The 27,206-nt window shown below is 35.5% G+C and overlaps 1 protein-coding gene across 10 annotated transcripts in view; it reads left to right on the forward strand.

The window, feature by feature from the left end:
* The window catches only part of CLCN3 (chloride voltage-gated channel 3), a 91,016-nt gene that overhangs the window by 26,121 nt on the left and 37,689 nt on the right, over window positions 1–27,206 (forward strand). For 4 of the 10 annotated variants that reach the window (XM_064585286.1, XM_064585284.1, XM_064585285.1 and 1 more), the window contains exon 3: window positions 2,292–2,342. The exons of 2 other annotated variants lie outside the window; for them this stretch is intronic. In XM_064585286.1, coding sequence (XP_064441356.1) covers window positions 2,292–2,342 — 51 coding nt within the window. Of the gene's footprint in view, window positions 1–2,291; window positions 2,343–9,394; window positions 9,529–11,604; window positions 12,033–27,206 lie in introns of those variants that run through there. 4 more of the 10 variants (XM_064585289.1, XM_064585287.1, XM_045880146.3 and 1 more) reach the window with 4 other exon arrangements.

The raw sequence follows: 27,206 nt of genomic DNA on the forward strand, positions 1-27,206 counted from the left end.
GTATTATAAAGTGATACCTTGATAAAAATAGCCTAAAATACCAATGGAAAGCCAGCCAAATACTGATTATCGTCACAAAGGTCATTGGAGGGGCGCCTGGGTGGCTCAATCAGTTCAGTGTCCGACTCTTGGTTTCGGCTCAGGTCATGGTCCTAGGGTTGCAGTATCGAGCCCAGCATTGGGCTCTGCGCTCAGTGGGAGTCTGCTTGAGATTCTTTCCCTCTGCCCCCCCCCCACATATGCACACTCGTGCATACTCCCTGTAGAATAATAAATAAATCTTTTAAAAAAATCATTGGAGGGGCGCCTGGGTGGCTCCTTCGTTAAGCATCTGCCTTTGGCTCAGGACATGGTCCCAGGGTCCTGGGATCAAGCCCCACATTGGGCTCCCTTCTCGGTGGGAAGCCTGCTTCTCCTTCTCCCACTCCCCCTGTTTGTGTTCCCTCTCTCGCTGTCTCTCTCTCTGTCAAATAAATAAATAAAATCTTTAAAAAAATAAAATAAAAAACAATTTTTTTAAAAGTCCACAGAAAGTTAACTGAAATTCAGTCAAGGAATAATTTTTGTGTGTGTACTCTACCTGTCTCACCATAATGTCGTGAAGTCATCACATTTCTCCTGTGCATGTAGAACATTACCTATGAACTGTTCTTAGAGTTAAGAAAATAGTTGGTTAAATCATATTTTGTGTTGTGGGTCCAATTAAGAATTCTATTTCAAAAAGCTTTCAGGAGTTATGAGCTAAGCCTATAACATCATATGGTGAAGTAAATACTTAAAATCATGGGGAGTCTATGGATCTTAAACAGTTCCAACATACTGTCATTTAGAGGAAATTCCTTGGAAGAAGCTGTGCTTAGAACAAATAAAAGTCAATGTACATACTTACAAACTTGTTTTCTGTAACTGATTGAGACTATAAATAAGATTAGACTAGAGTGGTTTAGGGTAGGGAAGCAAAAAAATAAATATAAATCCATATTAGATGTTAATAGAATTAAAGATAGGATAAATTTCTAACTCAAAAACTTTTGAATTGTGAAATGTAACATATACCAGAAAAATGCATAAAGCATAATTTTACAGCTTAGTGAGTTATCACAAAGCAGGGACTTTTGCAGCATAACCAGATTAAGAAAATAAAGTATTGGGGCTACTGGGTGGCTTAGTTGGTTGAACATCCAACTCTTAAGTTTCAGCTCAGGTCATGATCTCATGGATCATGAGATTCAGCCTGCCTTGGGCTCAGGGGATAGTCTGCTTCATTCTCTCCCTCTGCCTCTCCTCTCTCTCATAGGCCTGTGTGCACACACATGTGCTCTCTCTCTGTCCCTCTCTCTCTTTAAAATCAATCAGTCAATCAATCTTTAAAAAAGAAAAGAAAGCATTACTATACTTCAGAAGCCTCCTGCGTGTACCTTAACAATCACAACCCTTTTCCCTAGAGGTAAATATTTTCTTTGTAACTTTTTTTTTTTTTTTGATGATCTAAGTATACGTCCTTAAAATTATAATTTAGCATTGCCTGTTTTGGAAAATTACAGATTATTAAATGAATGGAATTATATGGTATGTATTTCTTGCTTGTGTTTATGCAATGTGATTTTCAAGAATCTTTTATATTGCAGGCAGTAGGTGTTTGTTGCCATGTTGCTCTAGACTATATTATTCTTTTTTATGAATATACCATAGTTTACCTGTTTATTTTAATACTGATGGATCTTTGAATTATCAGCAGTTTTTGGTGGTTACAAACAATGCTACTTTGATTATTTTGCATTCCTTCTGGTGGATATGTGCGTAAATTTCATTTGGCGTGAATTTGTTGCAGCATAGGTTATATTTTCCATAGTGGTGTTCCCATTTACACTCGGGAGAGCTTCCTTTGCTCCACATTCACCAACCTCTTGATATTGTCACACTTAATTTTGTCCATCTATTGGCTAAGTAATGGATTCAGATTGTGGTTTTGATTTGCATTTCCTTGGTCACTGAGGAGCATTTTTTCATTCTAATTGGCTATTTAAAAAATTTTTTTGAGGTACCTATTTAAGTCATTTGCCCATTTTTCTGTTAATGTGTCTGAGAGATTTGTAAAAGTTCTTTATTTTCTATATAAAAGCTTTTGTTGGTCATATCGTTACAAATATTTTCTGTTCTGTGGGTCTTGTTTCATTTTCTGTTGTAGTCTCTTTGGGCTGCTATAACAAAAATACTACAGACTGGGTAACTTCAACAAACATGGTTTTCAGTTTTATTTTTATGTATTGCTCACAGTTTATTTCTTACAGTTTTGGAGGCTGGGAAGTCCAAGAGCAAGACACTGGCCGACTCAGGGTCTGGTAAGGAGGGGTTGCTTCTGGTTCATAGTCTGCCATCTTTTTGCTGTGTCCTTGAGGTAACTCGCTACAGTCTCTTTGAAAGGGCACTAATCCCATTCCTGACCACCCTCATGACCTAATAACCTCCCAAAGGTCCCACCTTCAAATACCATCACATTGGGGATTAACTTTCAATGTAAAAATTTGGTGGGATACAAACATTCAGTCTGTAGCATTCTCCTAATGGACAAATTATGAACGAATATTCTTACTTGTAATATGGTCCTGTGTATTAATCTTTTGCTTTATGGCTAATGATTTTTGTGTCTTAAGAAAAATTTCCCTACCCTGAGATCATGAATATATTTTCCTGTATTATTTTGTAAGAACTATATTTGCCTTTCACTATAGAACTATATTTGAGCTTCAGGTCTATAATTACCTGAGTGGTGTGTGTATGTGTGTGTGTGTGTGTGTATGTGTATGTATGTGTAGGTGAATGGATTAAGGTGTATTTAATTTTTTTCCATGTAGATAGCCAGTTGTCCTAATGCCAATTACTAAGAAAATCATTTTTTATTCACTCTTCTATAATGTAACCTCTGCTGTATATCAAGGCGCATATGTAGGAGGATCTATTTCTTGACTCTTTATTCTGTGTGACTGGTTTGTTTATTTATTTTAGCTGTATGCCAGAGGCATTCTGTTTATAATGTTACTGTGATGAAAACAGTCTCAGTATCTGGTAAAGCAAGTCCTCTCACTTTATCTTTAAGATTGTCTTGATTATTTTAGGGCCTTTATTTCTATGTAAATTTTAGTGTCATTTGTCATAAAAAAGCCTGTTGGGTTTGTAACTAGAGCCCAGGGATGCAAGAGCACCTGGCTCCCGGGGTCCCAAACAGACCAGGTTTGGCCACTCCCCACTGACAAAATTCGAAGGCAGTGAGACAAGTGATGGTTGAAACAAGAAGGGAGTTTATTTCAATGAGGCCAAGGCCAGGAGGATAGTGGACTAACGTTTCAAAGACTGTCTCCAAAATGCAGAAAATACTCCTAGGTTTATATAAGGAGAATGTGGGACAAAGGTTGATGGGGCCGTGCAACATGTGCCGTAAAGGTCAGTCAGGTTGATCATTGTCTTGGTGTAAAAAAATGTGGGGTCTGTGGTATATATATACACAATGGAATATTATGCAGCCATCAAAAGGAATGAGATCTTGCCATTTGCAACGACGTGGATGGAACTGGAGGGTATTATGTTGAGTGAAATAAGTCAAACAGAGAAAGACATGTATCATATGATCTCACTGATATGAGGAATTCTTAATCGCAGGAAACAAACTGAGTGTTGTTGGAGTGGGGGGTGGGGTGGGAGGGATGGGGTGACTGGGTGATGGACACTGGGGAGGGTGTGTGCTCTGGTAAGCGCTGTGAATTGTGCAAGACTGTTGAATCTCAGATCTGTACCTCTGAAACAAATAATGCAATATATGTTAAGAAAAAAAAAAAGAAGAAGAAGAAGGTAGCGGGAGGGGAAGAATGAAGCGGGGGAAATCGGAGGGGTAGACGAACCATGAGAGACGATAGACTCTGAAAAACAAACTGAGGGTTCTAGAGCGGAGGGGAGTGAGAGGATGGGTTAGCCTGGTGGTGGGTATTGAGGAGGGCACATTCTGCATGGAGCACTGGGTGTTGTGCACAAACAATGAATCATGGCACACTTCATCTAAAACTAATGATGTAATGTATGGGGATTAACATAAGAATAAAATAAAAAAAAAGAAAACAAACATTTAAAATAAATATATGTATATCATACATGTAAAAAAAAAATGTGGGGTCTTGCTGGTGTCAGGGCAGTTATTATTGCTTGAGGGGTAGTTTGAGTTCCCATTACAGGATGCTTTGCCCATTGGGTTGGTTGCCTAAGCTGGAAAGAAGAACTTAATCAGTTAGAAAGTACAGACTAAGGTCAAAACAGAGGTAAAGTCTTCTTTCAGGTTTTTGATTGGCATTTAATTGAGTCTGTAGTTCAGTTTGAATCTAATTCTTGAACATGGTATGCTCCTCTATATACTTGAGTCTTTTTAAATGTCTTCCAATAAAGTTTTAGTCATTATTTGTCTTCATTATTTGTTACACTCATTCCTAGGTTATTTTTATAATGCTATTGGTATTTAATGCTATTTTTATCTTTAAATTTAATATTCTATCTGCTGGCATATTTTGAAATACAGCTTTTGAATATTGATTTTTTAAAATTCATCAACCTTGCATAACCCTAATTATAATGACCTATTTGTGATGTCTTTTAAGTATATAGTCGTATCATTGGCAAATAGTGACCATTTTGTTTCTTCCTAGTCTTTATAGTTTTCCCTACCCTTTCCCCTCTTGCTTAACTGCACTGGCTAGGTCCTCTAGTAAACAGTTGAATGGAAATGGTGATTGCCGGCATTTTTTGTCTTTTTCTGATCCTGAAGTTTCACCATTCAGTATTCATCTTCAAATTTAAGTATGATGTTAATCTGAGATTTTGTGTTATCTTTTATCAGATTAAACAGGTTTACATCCATTCCTGGTTGATTTAAGAATATATAATTTAAAATCATGAATGGTTGTTGAATTTATCATTTTCCTTCCATTTTTTGCAATGATCATTTGATTTATATCTCCTTTGTTTCTGTTAATAAACAGTTGATTTTCAGGTGCTTAAGCCAACTTGCATTCCTTGTATAAACTCAGTTTGATCATTGATGTAGTAGTGTATTGTTTTAGGTTTTTCTTTTATATATAAATTGCTGGGTTTGGTTTACTTTTGTTTAGGGTTTTTACATCTGTTCATAACGGATTGCTGGTAGCTTTCCTTTGTCATTCTGTTCTCATTTTGGTATCAAGGTTATATTCCTCTCATAAAGTGAGTTGTAGATAATGCCTTCTTTTTCTAGTCTCTGGAGTGGTTAATAAAAGGCTGGCATTATTTTTTTCTTCCTAAATTTTAGTAGAATTTGCCAGTGAAACTCCAGGCTTAGAATTTTCTTTGTAGGAAGGTTTTAAATTATATTTCGAATTCTTTAATAGTTATAGCACTATTCTGATTTTCTGTTTGTTTCTAGATCTGTTTGATAAACTGTATTTTTTTCAAAATTTACCTTTTTACTTAAAAATTGTATTGGTGTAAAGTCATTTGAATGCCTGCAGTTACCGTAGTCTTGTCTTCTTTTTCTTCCTGATAGTGGTAATTTGTGCTCTCATTGTCTTCTCCTTCCCTCCTTTTCCCCTTCCTTATCTTCTTTGCTGTTCACCTTATTAATCAATATCACTGTAGATTTATCAATCAGTCTTTCCAATGGACTAGCGTTGCTTTGTGTGTTTTTTTTTTAATTTGTATTTGTTTTCTGCTTCATTAGTTTCTGATCACATTTTGTTCTACGTTCTTTGGGCTTATTTTGCTGTATTTTTTTTTCCTCTAACTAATTGAAATGAAAGGTTAGCTTCTTAATTTTAAGCTTCTTTTCAGGTGAATACATTTATGTGAATGTCCCTCCCAATACTGTTTTTATCTTCATGTCATAGGCCTTTATTATTATCACAAATTAAAAATAATTTCTAAGTTCCATAATGATATCTGTTTTGACTTACAGATATCCAAACATAAGAGGAATTTCTGGTTGTTTCAAGTTGACTTAAAATAATTAAAAATAATTAAAAAATAATTTCCAAACATATGAGGAATTTCTGGTTGTTTCAAGTTGATTTAGAACATTATTGCATTGTTGTCAAAGAATATACATCGTGTAATATTGACGTGTTGAAATTTTTTGAAACTTGCACTGTGGCCTAGGAAAAAGTCTGTTTTTTGTCAGTGTTCCCCCTATGCTATGGAAGAGTAATGTGAAGCTTTTGGTTAATGTTTTTCCTCTATGTCCATCACATAAAGTTTGGTACTCTAGTGTTGAAATCTCTTGTTTTCCTACTGGTTTTTCTCCCTGTTTGTTTCTATCAAGTGATAGCAATGCATTAAAATTTTTCACTGTATTTGTAGATTTATCTACTACCACTTTTTGTCATTCTGTTAATTTTTGCTTATACTTTGCTTTCATGTTATTAGGTCATTTCTTCCTGGTGAATTGAACCACCTTACTTTTACTTTTAAGTGACTCTCTTTATTTCCAATTATACTGTTTTCTTTAAAATGCCCTTTGATATCAATATAACTCCCCAGTTTTCTTTGGATTAGGGATTGCATGCTCTATTTTTTTCAATCCTTTTACTCTCAGCCTTTCTGCATTGGTATGTTTTAGCTGGTATTCTCATAATTACATAGTTGGCTTTTAAACATCCAATGAGATAGTGTTTATCTTTTAAATGGAATATTTTAGTGTATTTACACTTAATGTAAATATTGTTATATTTGCATTTCAATATTTCTAAAACTTAGAACTCTTTTTTTTTTTTAAGATTTTATTTATTTATTTGAGAGAGAGAGAATGAGAGAGAGCACATGAGAGTGGGGAGGGTCAGAGGGAGAAGCAGACTCCCTGCCGAGCAGGGAGCCCGATGGGGGACTCAATCCAGGGACTCCAGGATCATGACCTGAGCCGAAGGCAGTCGCTTAACCAACTGAGCCACCCAGGCACCCTAAAACTTAGAACTCTTAAAATAGTCTTTTACTCCGTCTTTGTACCAGTTTGTGTACATGCATGAGGATATTTGACAAATTTCTTTTTTTTTTTTAAGATTTATGTATTTTAGAGAGAGAGAAAACATGACTGGGGGGAGGGGCAGAGGGAGAGGGAAAGAATCTCAAGCAGACTCTGTGCTGACTGTGGAGTCCAATGTGGGGCTCAATCTCAGGACAACTAAGAGTCGGATGCTTAATTGACTCTGCTACCCAGGCAGCCCTTGACAAATTTCTTTTTTTTTTTTTTTAAGATTTTATTTATTTTTTGATAGAGAGAGACAGCGAGAGAGGGAACACAAGCAGGGGGAGTGGGAGAGGGAGAAGCAGGCTTCCCGCTGAGAAGGGAGCCCGATGTGGGACTCGATCCCAGAACCCTGGGACCATGTCCTGAGCCGAAGGCAGATGCTTAACAACTGAGCCACCCAGGCACCCCAGAACCAGTACTTTCTTACCATGGCCTTAAAATAATTATGTGACTATTTTATTTTATTTTCTTAAATATTTTATTTATTTGACAGAGAGAGACACAGTGAGAGAGGGAACACAAGCAGGGGGAGTGGTTGAGGGAGAAGCAGGCTCCCCACCAAGCAGGGAGCCCGATGTGGGGCTCAAGCCCAGGACCCTGGGATCATGACCTGAGCTGAAGGCAGACGCTTAACAACTGAGCTACCCAGGCGCCCCAACCCTTGACAAATTTCTTGGTGAAGGAATTGCTTAGACATTAAAAATATTGGCCATTTTGGTTCTTTCTTTCTTTCTTTCTTTTTTTTTGTATTTTTTGGTTCTGATTTTGAAAAATGATCATTGTATGATATTTATGAAAGAAACTCTTCTTCGTGTTTTTAATCTTAAGATACATTATTTGGGTAACCAGATAGCCATGTTGAGAACTATAACATTTTATGTTTGTGAAGTATGAATATTGCAAAAGCATTCTGTGTTTTTTCAGTTTATTTTCTGGCTTGTCATTTCTGAAGAATTTCCACGTCCTCTTTCTTTTGTGCTGCAGTAACTTTGCAGCTAACTATGTAGCTTGAATTGATTGTCTTTCTTGAAAGCTTTGCTACTTTTTTTTTTCCCCCTGATGCTTTTGCTCAGGGAGGAGAATTGACAAAGTTTAATGTCATGTAATGGGTCAAATATAAATGTAAAGCAGCTATACTTAATGGAATATAAACTAAAGTTAATCTGACACTTCTAGTAGTAATATATTCAGTTTGAGAAGTAAAGGATGTAATTTTTTGTTAATGTTTATCTCATATAAGTGATTTTATTTATAAGCATTTCTTTAAAAAGTATCTTTTATTATAGAAAATTTAGAACATATCCAAAGGTACAGGGAAGAGATTATGTACCTTTTTGTTCTCAACACTTAAATAATTATCAGTTCATGGCTAATTTTGTTTCATCTTCTTTCTATTATTTTGAAATACATCTGAAGCATCATATCATTTTAGATAGATATACTTTCTATTATTTTGAAATACATCTGAAGCATCATATAATTTTAGATAGATATTATACTGATAGAGTCTCACCTTGATCAAACTTTAGTCAGGCTCATCTGGATTCTCTTCCCAACTGGGTCGCAACTTTGGTCTTACGAGTCTGTTTTTATATTGCTCCGTTTTGGCAATGATCTTGGTCAAATTGGCTTAGCCAGAATCCTGTACCCTTAACACCCTTGGGTTCCTCATCCCCCACCATCCTCCTGGTGATATCCTATCACCCTGGGCTGCCTTCAGCAAGAACTCTGTTAGATCTGTTTAGCCAGAATCCCCCTTACCCCAGATGTTTCCTCTTAGTAATTTTCCATCCACTCAACACCCCCAACCCCTTCTCCTTGGCTATAAATTCCCAGTGTTTCTTATTGTATTGGGAATTGAGCCACATTCTGTATTAAGATTTTTTTTTCCCTTTTGCAGTAGTCCTGAATAAAATCTGTTTTTACCCTTTTTAGCTCTTGTACAGTTATATATTTCATTATGTATCTCTAAAAGATAAGAATTCTTTTAAAGGCTATCATCACATCTAAAATATATGATTGCTTAAAATCACATATCGTTTATTTTCCGTTTCTCCAATTGTTTCATAAAAAATTGTACTTTGAGATGGATGTATCTTTTAAGTCTTTTGTTTTGCTTTGTTTTAATTCCTTAGGGTTCCCCCCTTCCCTTTTTTTTCTTACTATATATTTGTTGAAGAAATTAGGTCATTTGTTTCTCAGTTTGGGTTTTCCTGATTATGTTCCTGAGCTGTCATTTAACACGTTTCTCTGTTTCCTGTACTTCCTGTAAATTGGTAGTTAGATATAAAGGCAAAAAACACTTTTTTCTTTAAAGATTTTATTTATTTTTATTTGAGAGAGCATGAGAGGGAGACAGAGCACAGAGGGAGAAGGAGAAGCAGACTCCCCGCTGTGCAGAGAGCCCCACATGGGGCTCAAGGCAGGGTCCATCCCAGGACCCTGAGACCGTGACCTGAGCTGAAGATAGACGCTTAACCAACTGAGCCATCCAGGTGCCCCCATTTTTTGTTTTTTTTTTTAAAGTACTTCTAATGTTGTAGATTTCTTGGATCATGTGTGTTAGAAGGGACTTAAAGATTGAGCATTGTAATACTGTAGTTATATGTGTATAGTTAGAATACTGTAGTCATCTGTTTTACCTCCCTGATTTACACACCTCAGAGAGGTTATGGTTTATCTGGAATCCCACATCAAGTTGAGGTTAGAATCGAAGGTGCATTTGGAAGTAGAAATATCTTCCCCTTCTGAATTTTTAAGTCCTTTTTTGTGTTGCCACTTTAGTGTTTTTGTTCTTCAGATGTTCCAGAGTATCATCCCCCTATGGAACCCCCCCATCTGTGCCTGTGAATTCTTAAATTTGTCTTTTGTTCTCTTTCCACTTGAGCCCCATGCTGACTGTAATTCAGTTTATTAATCTGATAATGCCTAATCTGTGTCAAAGTCCTCTTTTGCCACACCTTCCAATCTACCTTGTCCTTTTCTAAAGTCCTTTAGCCTGAGTAATAATTCTTTTACTTTAAACAAAAGTGCAGCCATGGACCCCTTAAACATGAGAGATTTGCTTACTTTTGAAGAATTTTTTAACCTTTAGATTTATTATTACAAAAGTAGCATAATTATTAAAAATTTCAATAGTAAGTAATATATTTGTTTAAAAATTAAATCTGTGGAACTACATAAAGTAAAAACCAAATGTACCATGATCCTCCCCACTTCTACCTCTTTCCTTCCTTATTGATAACGATTATTAAGAGTTTGGTGTGTCTCATTCTAGACTTTATACAATTTATATATTATATATTCTCATATACATATACAAAAGTTCTGTTCCTTAAAAATAATTCAAAATTTTGTTCTTATGTTACAAAAGTTACTTATGCAACATGGTCAGTATATTTTATAGGGAAGGTATTCTTCCTCCTCTAGTTAATGCTAGCTAGCTCTAATTTTCATTTTTCCTTTAAGACTAAGTTGTGAATCAGGAAAAACAAGTTAAGAGAGTGCCTACAAATACCAGGAAAACTTATAGCTAGATTTTCATTTTACATAAAGGTGTGGAACAATTGTATAATAAAAACTAAGTTATTCATGAATGCTATATGGCATATATTTTTTAAAAGTCTTATAATAGTAGAATTTATGTACCAAAGGACCACAAAGGAAGACATTTATGTTTAGTTAATTTGGTAAAGTTAGCTCATTGTCAAAACTTTACTTGTTTAAAAAAAAAATCAAAATTTGAAAAATAGAGAAAACAAAACAAAAAAAACCCCACCCACAGCCTTATAGTAAATGTTAATAGCCAAAATCAGAATTAGATAGAATATTCTTATTGTAGTCTTTTATCTAGCCTATATTTCTTTCCTAGAATCCCTTTTCCCAAATCTCAGGTGAGATTTTATAAGAAGGGCTAGCTTTCTCCGAGGTTCAAACTTTTTGAAATATAAAACTTTATTAAACCTATTTACACTTTGAGACACATTTTACTAAAAGCCTTTTTTTTCCCCCCCTGAAGCACAGAATCTTTGTGAGGCAGGAAAAATAGGAAGATATAAGAGAAAAATCTCCTACCTAGTAGATCTTTTTGCATAGTTTCACAAATAATAGCTAAATTACTTGGTATGTTGATAAGTTTTCTTCTCAAAAGCTAGAATGTCTTACTAGCTAGTTCCTTAAAGGAAGGAAACAAGAGGCTGCTGGAGGGGATTAGGGGGATACACTATTCAACTGTTCAGTTACTAAATTTTTTAATCCACAGAAGTCTGTAGTACATTTCAGATCATTAAGAATAGACTTTTAAAACCAAGTCTCTTGAAGCCTTTGGCATGTATATAAAAATTAGTAAATTTCTATTATAAAAGCATACACTCTTACTAGTATGTTCCTTCCATTTTTCTACATCAGAAATGAAAAGGGGCATTGTCTACATCCAGTATTTCCTTTTCACATCTCCGTATTACTTTGTGTCCCTTATGTTTATCTTAAAATGGAAAAAAATGTTTTTATTGTTTTGCTATAGTTGCCACTGATGTTATAGAAGCTGTATTGTGAGTGCTTTAAAATTCTCAAACCAGTTTTGTCTGTTATACTTGGAGCTTAGTCATCATCATACGTAGCAGGACCTGATTAAGAAGGCTGTTCCGCCTCTAAGCCTTGCTAGATTGTAGCCACTAGCAACCAGGCTGCAATAATTTCCCTTTGATGACATCATCCACTGTGGAAGAACCCAGTTGCTTCAGCGATTCGAACTACATACAGTTCTAACCCTCATCAAATATGGCATCTCCCTCGCCTGCTGCTGCAGGGGTGGAAGAAATGGCAGTGTTTTTTTAAGCTAGCGAGCTTTTCTTTTTCTTTTTCTTCTTCTTTTTAAAAATTCTAATCATGGATGCTTCTTCCGATCCCTATTTGCCTTATGACGGGGGAGGAGACTGTATTCCATTGAGGGAATTACATAAAAGAGGTAATACCATCCCTTGCTGTGAAGCCTCTGTTGGTATGTTTTGCATGTGGCTGGGCGGTTCTCTAGTTTAAACAGGTCCTGGATTGTCCTTTAAATATTGCAGTATGTTGTTTAGTTGCCCTGGAATGTTAGTAAGGGGCAAATGGAGCCTTCTGAGTAGCTAGCTCTGTAGTCGTCTCTGATTGTTTTCTCTGTGCAGATTAGTACTGCTTCAGATCACATTGGACTCAGACTCGGACTCTGACTCCATCTTCTATGTGAAAATCCTCTTTCTATTTAACTGCGAAAATGAATTAATCCGCTTTTACAGCTAACTAGAGTCATGTTAGCACCTAAAAAGTAATGTTTTTCTTCCTTTGGAAAACTTATGTGTTTCCTTTAATTTATACAGAGAAATCAAATGTGTGTCTGTGTACCTGTATGTTTCAGCTGCTGCCAGTTACCATGTAGCTTTTGCCACCACAAAGTAAATTTATAGTAAAAGCTCTGCCTACATTTTAGAACACTTTAAGATGGCAATAAAGATGAACAATTTTTATATTAGTATTTTTCATTTAATAGGTATTTTAGCTGATTAACATTAAACTACATTGTCTTCTACAGGTATTTCATAAAAATTGATAAAAACAATGAGGGTAGTTTTTACACACCAGAAAAAATAATAGTCAATAATTTGTAAAAACCGGAAAAGCACCCAGCATTCATGTAAATCGTTTAGAAGGTACTGCCTGGGTCTTCATAAAACTGATTACATGTTAATAAAACTGTCCTTTTAAAATTTTTCTTAAACTAATCTAAAAATAGACTGGTTGGTAGTTCTAGAAAAAAATTGAACCTTAAGAAAAATCTCTTAGGTGATTTCATTTTTGAGCCACGTTAATTTGAATTACTGCGTGATATTATAAACTCATTTTATGTTTTAACCCAAACTTTTATTTATGAAGCAAAAAAGGAAGTCATGATTTTCCTGAGCATATTTAGCCTGCTTTATTTAAAATATAATTTGTATTCTGATAACACCTTTTTTTTTTTTAGTATTCAGTTCCATTAGGATTAGAAAATGTTAAGGTATTCAGCAAAAATTTATTGATTGCATTGTGTCTGCTAGACACTATTTTAGGCTCTGAACAGTTGTAACATAGAATATCCTATAGTATTCTGTTGTTAGTAAAAGCTTGCTTTTCAGATTTTGAGAAAAACTATATGAAGATCATGTTAACATATAGTGTACTTTCTCTTACAGAGTTGCTCTCAATAAAATTTCTCTATATAAGTATGTATACATATTTTAAACATTTGGGGAAATATTTAAAAGCACAGAAAGAAAATAAAAATTTCTCATAATCTTACCACCCAGAGGTTTTTTGTTTTGTTTTTTAATTTTTCAATTCTTCATATGTTCATAAACTCTCCTTTTTCCTATGTTTTCATCATTCCTTTTCTGGTAAGGATTTCTTTAAACAGGAAGCAATGTGAATGAATGGTGACTGTTCAAATGTCACAGTATTTGTTAATCAGTAATTAAACTGTAAAACAAGACAAACTGTGTTTTCTCTGAGCTATTACAACATCTGTTTGTTGATGGTGATAAACCAGAAAACCTGGGCTTGGGAAATTTAAATTCCCAGTGTTAAGCTTGACAGTCTTTGACTGAACTTACTATGGACTCCATTTCTGTATGAGATATGCAAATAATAAGAAATAAGCTAAAGCTTATGTGAGAGTAAGGCATGGTTATTGATGTGGTTATTACTAAAACATAAGCTTTTTGTTTCTCTTACAATTTCATAAATGGTCTTTAGGAATCTTGCTTAAGGTCAATCAGGCACATTCTTGGCAGCCCAAATAGGTTCCTTATCCCTTGATGAGACTTACTGTAATAGAAACCAATCTTATTTGAAAGTAACATTGTGTCTTTGTAGTACAGATCAGTCAGTTATTAGGCTCACTTGACTGTGCTGTGGTACCCCGATATCTATGGATAAGAGGTTATTTGTTTTCCATAATTTATGACCTGTTGTAGACATGGGTCAACACAAAGGAACTGGAGATGTAGAAACAAGCAGCTAGCATAAATCAAGAAAACTGAATCAGCTTTCCTGTAAGGGCAAAATTATAATGACTAGAAATATCTCTTTAGGCTGATGAAGAATGAAGAGGCAGATAGTCAAAATGTAAAATCGTAAAGGATATCAATAAAGTAAATATGAATCTGTTAGTGAATCTCTGAGCACTAAAGTTAGGGATTACCTTTGTGGAGTAAATAAAATTCAGTTCTATTTTTCAAGGTGAGATGGTAAATGATGAAGCTTCCTACTTAAGTGGATAATATAGAGACTGGAAATATAAGTAAATTAAATGTAGAATTAATTAATATGTTGTTGATAGATTAGAAATTAAGATGGCATTTTAGAAATAGCCATTTTCTAAATATACAGAAACTATCAAGTTTTTTCATACAGAAACTATCAAGTTTTTTCATACAGTGTCTCTTCCATTTTTATAAGGAAAAAAAATAAAACACTTAGTTCATAATACTTTGACTTTTTCTTAATTTGTTCATGAAATTTAAGTAGTTTGGGGAGTTGAATTCTTTTCTTCTACCAGGCCTTTCTTTTGGATTTGATCTTTTGGACTTTGAGCCTCCTTTTACTCCATGAGAGAATCTTTAAAAATTATTTGAATATTAAATGTTTCATTCAAGTATTTATTGAGTTCTTGTATATATAAGGTACTATTAGGTGCTGTGGAGAATGATGGTGGTAGTAATAGTAATATTAATAATAGCTAATACTTAGTATAGAATTTACTACTATTTGCCAGATACTTTTGTAAGTGCTTTAGGTATATTCATTCATGTGTAACAAATCATTTAATTCCTCCTCATAGATTTGTGACTTAGGTACTATTATGATCCCCATTTTCCTGTTGACAAAACTGAAAGAAATCATAAAGAGAAGTCAGGATTCAATCCAGATGATAAGGCTTATACTCCAATTACGGGGAAATACTGCTTCTCACTATGTATATCCCTGTAATACTTGGCATTTGGAGCCTGGCAGGGCAAAAAAAAAAGCTTCCCAAGTTTAAAAACAAAGAAACAAAGCCCAAGGAAGTAAATATACTTCTAGTGAATGGTATAGAGTGCGTGGTCTATGGGATTTTAGGGGAGGAAGAGATCAGTCTCCTTTTGACAAGTGCTATTCAAAGTAGGCCAAGTTTTCAAGTGCACAAGGGAATTTGATAGGACACTCCTGGTAGAGAGGATAGAATGAGTAAATGCTCTGATGGGAGTAAATGCCTAGTGTGTTGTTTCCTGATTAGTTTTGTTTTATCAGTAGGTCAGTTAAGGGGGCAGTATAGCTAGGCAGAAGAGTGCCAGATCCTAGAGGAGCTTGAATGCCGGACTAATGATGGTCTTAAAGCAGCACAAAATATGGGGACTTCCTATTGAAATAAATGTTTGGGGTCTTATTAAGTTTCTGCCTGAAGTTATTTTGTGATATTCTTTAGCTCAGAAATGTATTTGAGTAAAGCTTTTTTTGTTACTGTTATAATAGATGAGTTTTTTCATTTTTATTTCCTCCAAAAAGTATCATTAGTTAGCATTTTTTGGGCACATTATTTGGAAATCCAGGTGATAGGTGATACTTTACTGCCGAAGTGTCATTTTGTAGGCTCTTTTTTTTTTTTTTTTATGTTTCTCTGGATGTCTTACAACTGACTTTTTAAGTTTTTATTTATTTATTTGTTTGTTTGTTTGCCAGAGAGAGAGAGAACAAGCAGAGGGAGCAGCCGGCAGAGGGAGAGGGAGAGGCAGACTTTCCGCTGAGCAGGAAGCCTGATGTGGGCTCCATCCCAGGACCCTGGGATCATGACCTGAGCTTAACCAACTGATTCACCCAGGTCTCCCCATTCTCTGTAGGCTCTTTGTAAAATGAGTTTAGGATCCAGGTCCTTATTTTATTTCCATTACCTCTTTTAGCCAACTAGAAAATTAAATCTCTTCTTACAGATTTATTCATCTAAGTGTCTGTAAATTAAAAGAACAAATATTCTTTATTTGATGTCAGAAACTCTTTGTATTCTAAAACAATAGTATAAAAACAAAGCCTGTGTTTAAATTTATTTTGCTCGTAGTATCTGAATTTAAAACCTTCAATAAAATCTGGTTCATATTACATTACTATCTAGCTCTATTTTCTAAAAATAACCAACACTTTACTATGATTTTTTTTTTTATACCTCACGGCTTGTTGTTAAGTCAGAAATGCTTTGTGTATCAGGATTTCAAAATGTGAGCAGATCTCCTGCCATGTTGAGTAGGTTTGTAATTTTGGCTATTTTCCTGACATTGAGGTCTCTGCTTTGTGCCTACACAAAGCCACAGGAGACTGGTGGCTTAAATTATATTTTAAAGTTTTGTTTTTGTTTTTAAATAAACACATGTTTAATTTGTAATTTTTTGGAGTCCATTACAACCTTAATTAAATCAAAAAGATTTTGTTTCTGTCGTTTATTCCTCTTGCCACTTAAAGCCAATTTTGTCTTTTATTCATGTAATATACAAATTATCTTACATTCAGAGATGATAAATGAACATGAAATTTGTTTCCAATTATACAGGTGTCTTAATACCCACTTTATCATCTCTACCTAAGGATGTAGGCTTTTTATTTTGGGATGGCAATGGAGCAGAGAAGAAAACAGGGAATTGAGTAATGGACTCCGCATTGCTACTGACTGGTTGTGTATCTTTGGTCAACTTCTTTGGAATTTGGTTTTAATTTCCAAGTCATTACAGTTTAAATGCTAGTTAAATATGACTGTGGATGGCAGGACAAATTTCAAGAGCATATACTTTATTCATTTCTCCAGTGGACATTTAATTGACCACCTACTAAGAACTTAGCACTGTGCTTGCCATACCTTTTTAATCTTTCATTTGGGAGTCTGCTAACATTCTGGAACTTCCATTATCAACTTACATTTACTTTCTCCTCCCTCACCAGGATGACCATTTCTTATCATTAAGGTCACAGAGGGAAGGGGAAAAAAAAAACAAAAACACAACTGGGACTAGACTTCCTGTTCTTAATATACAGAAGAAAGTGGGTAGTCAGAATATGTAGAATTTTGGATTTCTGCCTGTCTTCCTTCATAATTTAAAAAAAAAGTGTATATGTTGTGTGTATGTGTGTGTGTGCTTGCGTGTGTGTGATAGGACAGTAGTTTACGTTATGACTTTAAATGCCAAGGATCACAGCTCCCACATCTTTTGAGATGGAGTCTAGACATAGTAAGTTCTAGTCTTAAGTAAATAAATGTATACCTACTTTTTCATCCCAGCCTACTATTTGGCTACTCCCTTGGAGAAAAGACAGGCTGCTGAACATGAGTGACTGTGAAATTTACTAATAAGCTTAGTTTAAGGAGTAACAGGTACTTTTTTTTTTTTTTTCCAGTTCACTTTAGCAAATATATATTGAGGGTTAGTGGGTGGGAATATAAATGTTTTTTGTGGAAAAGCAGATAATTTTGTTAATGTCTGTATTTTAGTTCAGTGTTTGTCAAATTGCAGATTTTAACATGTTGGTCTTGAAATCAACTGGGTTGTGACTAGTATCAAAAAAAGAGAAAGAAAATAGTAAAGTATGACTGTATTTGCCAAAAAGTAAGTATACTAAGCTTTGGTTTTACTTGGGTACATATCTGTATACTTTTCTCACTATGTCAGTGAGAAATGTTTCTTGCTATGGGCCACAGTCACAAAAGTTTGAAAAACAGTTTCTAAGTATATACCTGGAGGGGCAGTTAGCTCTCCCTGGGGTAAAGGTAGGCTTCTTAGGGCCCCAAATGAATCTGGAACAACCTGATGATGAGAATGGGATGTGTTATTGTCATAGACCCCTGCTAAAACATAGGGATGTGAGTGCTGGTAGCAAAGCAGTGCCCAAGAGTACTATTGCAACAGTTTTTCAATATAGCATTTTAATTAATATAGGACAAGTGGTCTGGAACCAAAGGCAAAGAGGGATAATAATGGTGAAGGGTAGGATTGCATTAATTGTTTGAAAGCTAAGTGCATGTGCACAAGTGTTTTGGGAAAAGGCACTACCTAAGAGTTCTTAACTTACTAGGGGAGAAGAGTGTCCACATATCTTACAGTATACATATGCAGGCAAACTAACCATGAAATTATTTTTTAGTCAGTATTCAATAGTGGTAAGAAATGCCTTTGGAATCACACTGCTTGAATTTGAATCCCTGTTAATTACTTTGTAGATGTATGACCTTAACTCTCTGTGTTTTGTTTTTCTAATTTATGAAATGGAGTAATACTTATTTCATGGGGCTGTTGTGAGGATTAAATGAGCTAATATATGTAAAGTGCCAAGAACAATATCTGGTGGGCCAAGTGCCAAGAACAATGTAGATATTGTTTTATTGTTATTAGATACCAGATAGATAATAGTGTCTGGCTTCTAGGTGTGAAAGATTTTTTAAAACTCTGATGTAGTCTAGTTTATCTGTTATTTCTTTTGTCACTTGTGCTTTGGTGTTCTATTTGCAAAACCACTGCCTAACCCAAGGTCATAAGCATTTACTCCTCTGTTTTCTTTTAAGAGTTTTATAGTTTTAGTTAGCCCTTATGTTTAGATCTGTGATCCATTTTGAGTTAATTTTTGTTAGTGTGAAGTACACGTCCAGCTTTATTCTTTTGCATGTGGATAGCCAGTTGTCCCAGCATCATTTGTTGAAAAGACCAACTCTGGGCGCCTGGGTGGCTCAGTTGGTTAAGCGACTGCCTTCGGCTCAGGTCATGATCCTGGAGTCCCGGGATCGAGTCCCGCATCGGGCTCCCTGCTCAGCAGGGAGTCTGCTTCGCCCTCTGACCCTCCCCCCTCTCATGTGCTCTCTCTCATTCTCTCTCTCTCAAATAAATAAATAAAATCTTAAAAAAAAAAAAAAAAGAAAAGACCAACTCTTTTTTGTTTAGATTACAGATATTGGTAAATGAATTTTTGCTTACATAGGTATATATGAATTTTTTACATAACTGTTTATGGAAGCATTTTTCATAATAGCCAAAAGGAGGAAACAATCTAAATGTCCATCAGTGGGTGAATGGATAAATAAAATGCGGAATATCCATAAATGTAATATGCACTCATAACAAGTAATGAAGTACTGATATGTGCTGCAACATGGATGAACCTTGAAAACATTATGCTAAATAAAAGAACTCAAATACAAAAAACTACATATTGTATGATTCCATTTATATAAAATGGCAAATAGGCAAATCCATATAGGCAGAAAATTAGTAGTTGCTATGGAATGGGGCGGGGTAGAAGAGATAATAAAGTTCTGCATCTGGGGAAAAAATAAGACAAAGTTCTCTTATCAATAAATTTATTTTTGCTGGACACTTGGGTGGCTCAGTCGGTTAAGCGTCTGCCTTCAGCTCAGGTCATGATCCCAGGGTCCTGGGATCCAGCCCTATGTTGGCCTCCCTGCTCAGTGGAGAGTCTGCTTCTCCTTCTACCTCTGCCCGCCCCGCCCTGCCCCCGCTCTGCTTGTGCTCTCTGTCTTTATTTCAAATAAATTAAAATTCTGTAACTTGCTTTAAAAAATTAAGCTTTTTGGGTGCCTGGGTGGCTCAATCAGTTAAGTGTCTGCTCAGGTCATGATCCTGGGGTCCTGGGATTGAGTCCCACATCAGGGTCCCTGCTCATCAGGGAGCCTGATTCTCCCTCTGCCTGCCGCTCCCCTGCTTGTGTGCGCTCTCTCTCTCTCTGACAAATAAATAAAATCTTAAAAAAAAAAAAAGATAAATAAATTTATTTTTGCAAGAAAACTGCAACTCAGTTAATAGCTCAATTCGATAATTTTTCTTGCTTACTGAGCAGTTTTAATGTTGGTGATACTTGAACTATTGAAATATTGTTGGTGATATTTGAATTACAAAATGTTCATTTCATAGAAAGATTGGTTATTGACCATAGATTTTAGAAATGTGTTTCTGTGTCCATACCAGGTGGGCATAGTGGATTAAATTATCTATTGAAAAATCTACAGGATTTTAGCTTAATATACAGTTGTAGAAGAGCTCGTTCAAATTTGTAAGACATCCCCCCCCCCCCGCCAATTTGTCATTTTGTCATTCTTTGGGTTAAGAGTAATGCCATATGAATAATGTAATGCAGCCTGGTGAAGTTTTAAATACCAGAATATTTGAGCAGAAGCAATAACTTGTGTTTGTTGATTTCCTATTTATCAGATTTATTATTAGATATTTTACATGATTTATCTCCAGTTTACACATCATACTCTAAAAGTGGGTGAAAAAACCCAGGCACCTCGAAGAGGTTAGTAACTAGCTTGCGCAGGATCTAGTTCTATAGCTAATAGGTGGCAGAGCTGGAATTTGACTTTAGGCCTTTCTGATCTCCAAGTGCATTAAGGTAATGGAATTCCTCTACTAGGTCACTCTGAAAAGAAGGCCGTCTTTTTTCCAGTCTCTCCCCCCACCCCGCCCCCAAACCATTGTGTAGTAGAAGGGTAATCACTGGCATCTGGTAGTCAGACCTCCAGAAAAGTTTTTCATTTTTTTCTTAACTTTAGAAACTACTGCTTTCAGATTATACTTTCTTACAATCCAAGTAGCAGCAACTATCCTATATCCTTTTGAAGTGAAGTCATTGAAATTAATAGGCCCCCAGTGTCTTTGTATCACAGTGCTCCAGATTTACATTTCCAGGAGAGAGTTTTATCAGTCTAACTTGGATCCTTGGCCTTTTTCTTAGCTGGGGAGGGGAGGACACCTTGATTGATGCTCTCACAAAGACTACATGCAATAAGGAATAGAAGTTTCCTAAAAATAATTGGATTCTGTTACAGAAAGAAAGGGAAGGGGTTTTTAGGTGGGTAGAAACAACAAGGGACCATTATACAAAGAAAGATCCTAATCTGAGGACAGCTCCTTGTTAATGTGGTTATTTTATGTTTGGAGATATACCTGGTTATTGATATTCAATATCTGGGCATGTGTTTGAGGAAAAATATTAAGAACAAGAAAAAAGTTAAAAATTTAAAAATTGGGGAAGAGGGTAATTAGTTAGGCTCACATATGTTTACTGCATGTACTGTTTGTAATGCAAACTAACCTGGAAGTTTAAATTACAGTATGTCACAGCAGTTAATCTGAAGTACACTGAAAATGATGTGCATATGCACTTAATAATATGAGATAGTTTTTAGAAAGTAGGCTCAGTAATGAAGAGCTTGTAAATAAGTGTGGCTAGTATGATCTCATCTATATTTTTTCGTTATAGGAAAATGTTAAAGACTGAAGCCGGTTGCCAGTTTAACTATTATAACTTTTGTTTTACTTAATTCCCTCTCCTTGCCTCCCCAGCAAACCTTATGTAGTCATGTGAGGATTGGTTCTTCATCTGTTCTTTTTTCAGTCCATGTCTTACTGCAGAAACTCAAAGCTTTTTTACTTAAAGCCTTCTGAAACCTAGAAACCTATCACTTACAACTCAAAGATACTGACTTTTAAAATTTTGCCTTTTCAAATTAATTTAAAAGCCTAAATTTGAAACTCAGAAGCAACAATAATGACTCTTGTTTTCTGTGCTGTGCTTTGTATTTCTTTTCCTGTGGCAATAAATGCTTCACTGAATTGGTAGGAGAAGAATGTGTGGAGAGGGCAAGGAAATAGTGTTGGGTAAGGAACCTTGATCAGTATTTTCTAAAGGCATTCTGGTGCACCTCCACTGCTGTCTTCACAGATAAGTAAATGCAAGCTGTATGTGCCTTGAGAAATGGGATGGCAGGGCTAAATAATGTCATTTTGTGTTAATAGAGTGCATTTACTGAGGACAAAGAAAGGGAAACTCAGGGAAGTGTGGCCTGACCACGTTTATTTCATCCCATAAATCTCTTTGTCTTATAGATTTCCTTTCCAGATATCAGCTTTAGGAAAGCCATATTATAATTTTCTAATTAATCAACCCTTGAAGTATTATTTTAGGAAAGAGAGAGATCTACTTTATGTACATATTAATTTATGTATGTATTTTAATTTGTGCTTGTGGCATTACCTACAAGATACATGCTTCGTTCATGCATAAGACAAGTTGAGAGGTGAAGCTGGGTAACTTGTACTGTTGCTTATAAACATTTTATTAACACATAAATAATTTATTTGTATTTATCTCATTTTAATATATGTAAGTTAAACTTTATACAAATCTGGGTTGCAGTGAACTATACACAAAGAAATGATACATTAGGAATATTTAAAAATCATTGTTTAACATTGTTAGGATACATTATACCTTTAAAATTACTCCTAATGTGGGATATGTAGGCACTTCTATGATCCTGTCAGAAATGAATGTTCCCTACCTAGGTTAGAGTAGGATAGAAAATTTTTCCTTTTCTCCTTCTTCATACTACTCAGATTTACATGTTTGGCAGAACAAACTATAAAAGAAATATATGAAATGTCATACATACTGAAGTAGAAGTTTGAAATTTTTTTTAAATAGCTGATTCTTGAATTTTATTTAGCAGTCCTTTTGTAATAACAGATTTTATGAATTAATTTTTCCAATATTCCAATATTGATAAATTTATTTTTGCATAAATTTCATGAGTATGAACTCCTTTCATATATTAATTCTTTGGTAGAATTTCTTTGTAAGTTTTCAAGTAGACAGTTAAAAGACAATATGCAATAAAAGATCATAAGGAAAGCACATAAATGAAAAGTTATACTCATCCTGGTGCAATATTTTATTTGTTGTTATTATACTAGTATTGACTATATTCCCTATGCGGTACTTTCCATCCCCGTGACTTACTTATTTTATTACTGGTGGTTTGTTCCTCTTAATCCCCTTCACTATTTTATCTATTCTCCACCCCCTTCTCCTCTGGCGGTGACCAGTTCTGTATATTTAGGAGTCTGTTTCTGTTTTTTGTTTGCTTTGGGATTTAGATTCTACATATAAGTGAAATCATATGTTATTTCTTTTTCTTTTCTGTCTTGTCTTTTCTTTCTTTTCTTTCCTTCCTTCTTTCCTTCCTTCCTTCCTCTTTCTTTTTCTTTCTCCCTCTCTCTTTCTTTCTTTCTCTCTCTCTCTTTCTCTCCCTTTCTTCTTCCCTCCCTCCCCCGCTTCCTTCCTTCCTTACCTCCCTCCCTCCCTCCCTCCCTTCCTCCTTCCTTCCCTGACTTATTTCAGTTAGTATAATACCTTCTAGGTCCATCCATGTTGTTGCAAATTACTATTCCATTATGTATAGATACTAAAATTTCTTTATCCATTCATCATACATAATGCTGCAATAAACATAAGAGTGCATTTATTTTTTTCTGATTAGTATTTTCATTTTCTTTAGGTAAATACCCAGAAGTGAAATTATTGGGTCTTACAGTTTCTTTGTTTTTAAGTTTCGAGGATCCTTCATACTGTTTTCCATAGTGGCTGCACCAGTTGCATTCCAGCAGTGCATAAGGTTCTCTTTTTTCCACATCCTCACCAACTTGTTGTATTTTGTCTCTTTGGTAATAGTCATTCTGATATGAGGTGGTACCTCATTGTGGTTTTGATTTGTGTTTCCCTGATGATGAGTGATGTTGACTTTCCTTTCATGTGTCTGTTTGCCATCTGGATGTCTTCTTTGGAAAAATGTTGATTTAGGTCCTCTGCTCATGTTTTAATTGGATTTGTGTGTGTGTGTGTGTGTGTGTGTGTTGAGTTCTTTATATAACTTGGATATTAACAACTTATGAGATACATCATTTGCAAATATCTTCTCCCATTCAGTGGGTTGCCTTTTCATTTTGTTGATGGTTTTCTTCATGGTGCAAAAGCTTTTCATTTTGTTGTAGTCCCAGTTGTTTACTTTTGCTTTGGTTTCTTTTGCTTGTGGAGGCAGATCTCAAAAAATATTGCTAAGGCTGATGTCTAAGTTTACTCTGTAGGGTTTTTTTTTGTTTTGTTTTGTTTCTTTTTTGTTGTTTTAGGGGTTTTATGGTTTCTAGTCTCACATTTAGATCCTTAATCCATTTTGAGTTTATTTTTGTTTATGGTGTATGAAAGTGGTCCAGTTTCATTGTTTTGCATGTAGCTTTCCAGTATCCCCATCATCATTTGTTGGGAGACTGTCCTTTCCCCATCGTGTATTCTTGTCTCCTTTGTTGTAGATTATTTGAGCATATAAATGTGGGTTTGTTTTTGGGGTCTCTATTCTGTTCCATTGATCTCTTATCTTTATTGTGCCAGTATGTTACTACTTTAATTACTATAGCTTTGTAGGATAATTTAAAATCTGGGCTTATGATACTTTCAGCTTTGTTGCTTTCTCAAGATTGCTTTGGCTATTTGTGGTCTTTTGTGGTTCCATACAAATTTTAGGATTATTTTTTCTACTTCTGTGAAAAATGCTATTGGTATTTATAGTAGGGATTGCTTGTGAATCTGTAGATTGCTTTGGGTAGTATGGACATTTTGACAATATTAAGTCTTCCAATCCATGAGCATGGTATATCTTTCCATATATTTGTGTTGTCTGCAATTTCTTTCTTCAGTGTCTTTTGGTTTTCAGAATATGGGTCTTTTTTACTTCCTTGGTTAAATTTATTCCTAGGTTTTTTTTTTAGATGCAATTGTGAATGGGATTGCTTTCTTAATTTTTTTCTGCTAGTTTTTTATTAGTGTATAGAAATGCAACAGATTACTCTGTATTGATTTTTTTTATCCTGCAACTTTATTGAATTCATATATTCTTTTTTTTTTTTTTAAGATTTTTATTTATTTATTTGAGAGAGAGCATGAGATAGAGAGCATGATGGGGGGAGGGTCAGAGGGAGAAGCAGACTCCCCGCCCAGCAGGGAGCCCGATGCGGGACTCGATCCCAGGACTCCAGGATCATGACCTGAACTGAAGGCAGTTGCTTAGCCAACTGAGCCACCCAGGTGCCCTGAATTCATATATTCTAATAGTTTCTTGGTGGAGTTTTTAGGGTTTTCTGTATATAGTATTATGTCACCTGCAGATAACGACAGTTTTACATCTTCCTTACTGATCTGAATGCCCTTTCTTTTTCTTGTCTGATAGGTCTTCCAGTACTGTGTTGAATAAAAATGGTGAGAGTGGTCTTGTTTCTGATCTTAGTGGAAAAGCTTTCAGCTTTTCACCGTTAAGTATGATATTAGCTGTGGTTTTGTCCTATTTAGTCTTCAGTATATTGTAGTATGTTCTCTTTGTACCCACTTTGTTGAGTTTTTATTGTAAACAAATGTTGAATTTGTCAAATGCTTTTTCTGCATCTATTGAGATGATCATATGATTTTTATCCATTTTGTTAATGTACATCACATTGATTTATGGATATTGATTCATCTTTGCGTCCCTGGAATAAAGCCTACTTGATCATGATGAATCATGCTTTTGATGTATTTTTGAATTTGGTTTGCTAATGTTTTGTTGAGGATTTTTTGCATCTGTGGTCATCAGGGATATTGGTCTATAATTTTCTTGTTTTAGAGTATTTTGGTCTGGCTTTGATGTCAGGATAATGTAGGCCTCACAGAATGGAAGCACTGAAAGCTTTTCTTCCTTTTCTATTGTTTGGAATAATTTGAGAAGGATAGGTATTAACTCTTCTTAACTCTTCTTTAAACTGCTCTTTTGCAATTACAAACTTTATTTTTTTAGTATTTAAAATATATTTTAATGAGAACTTATTCTCACTACCTTTCAATAAAAATGATTTACGTTTTTTAATATGAAATTGCTCTGGCATTAGGTCTTAACTGCCTCCTGATCTATAGGGTTTAGATGCCACCACACCACTAATTCCCTAGTACTCTTTTTTTTTTTTTTTTAAAGATTTTATTTATTTGTCAGACAGCGCACACAGGCGGGGGAGCGGTAGGCAGAGGGAGAAGCAGACTCCCCGCTGAGCTAGGAGCCCATGCGGGACTTGATCATAAGACCCTGGGATCATGACCTGAGCCAAAGGCAGACGCTTAACAGCTTAACCAACTAAGCCACCCAGGCATCCCTCCCCAGTACTCTTGAGGCACGTATTAGACATGTCCTCCTCTGCTGGACGTCCTTGTGGCAACTTCAGGGGCTTGATTCTTATCAAATGTTTAACCACTTTCAGTTTTGCATTCTCTGAAGGGATATTCGTGTGAACTTGAGTATGTGCTTTTTCTAGCCCAAGCATCTTTATTATATCTTTTTCCCAATATGGACTTTTTTTTAAAAGATTTTATTCATTCATTTGAGAGAGAGAGAGAGCACAAGCAGTGGGAGAGGCAGAAAGAGAGAGACCAGGAGACTCCCGGCTGAACAGGGAGCCCAATACCGGACTAGATCCCAGCACCCTGAGATCATGACCAGGGCCCAAGTCAGATGCTTACCCAACTAAGCCACCCAGGCGCCCCAGCAATTTGGACATCTTTTTGTACTTTTTATTCTGGTAACAATATGTAGGTTATGAGGGTACTGTGAGTCCCCTACCATATTTTCAATGATCTGTAGGTGAAGGCTGGAACACTTTATCTGGAATTCTTGGTAAATATTTGATGAATGCAATCTGTACAAATGAGAGACTCTGCACCTTTTATCACAGTTTGTAGTCTGCCTGGGGGCCTCTGAAATGTTGAGCCCAAAATCCCTGCCTTGAGTGTGGTGACTGTTGTCTTCAGAGGCTATGAGAAATAGAAAATAGATCCGTGGGTCAAAAGTGTCTTGGAAATGGACAGTTCCCACTTCTGTACTATTAAAAAACGAGGGGAGGCAGAGCAGAGGACAGACCACTAAGTGTGACACTCCACAAGTACAAACTTTAAAAAAATATGTTAATTGATTTCTCATTCAGTGTAATGTCTTTCAGTTTTCGGTAATAGCCCCTACAATGAGTAAGGAACAGGATAAAAGAGAAATTAAAGTCAGATTGAAATGTCTGCCCTTCTCTTCCTGGGGATTCCACTTAGTTGTATATATCAGAGCCAGAGAAATATTCTAATCATTTCTGTCTCAGCAAAAATTTTTATTTTACTTTCATACCAAAATCTTCCTTGGTTACTCTCCAAGCCAGTTTGATAGTAGGAGTCACAAGAATGATCCAGATTTCTTTTAGAAATAATTGACTCTGTGTGTCTGTGCGTTCCTCCA

The sequence above is a fragment of the Mirounga angustirostris genome, unplaced genomic scaffold (assembly GCF_029215605.1).
Source record: "Mirounga angustirostris isolate CCGP_5_RB_7025 unplaced genomic scaffold, mMirAng1.0.hap1 SCAF_2, whole genome shotgun sequence".
NCBI classification, from domain to species: Eukaryota; Metazoa; Chordata; class Mammalia; order Carnivora; family Phocidae; genus Mirounga; species Mirounga angustirostris.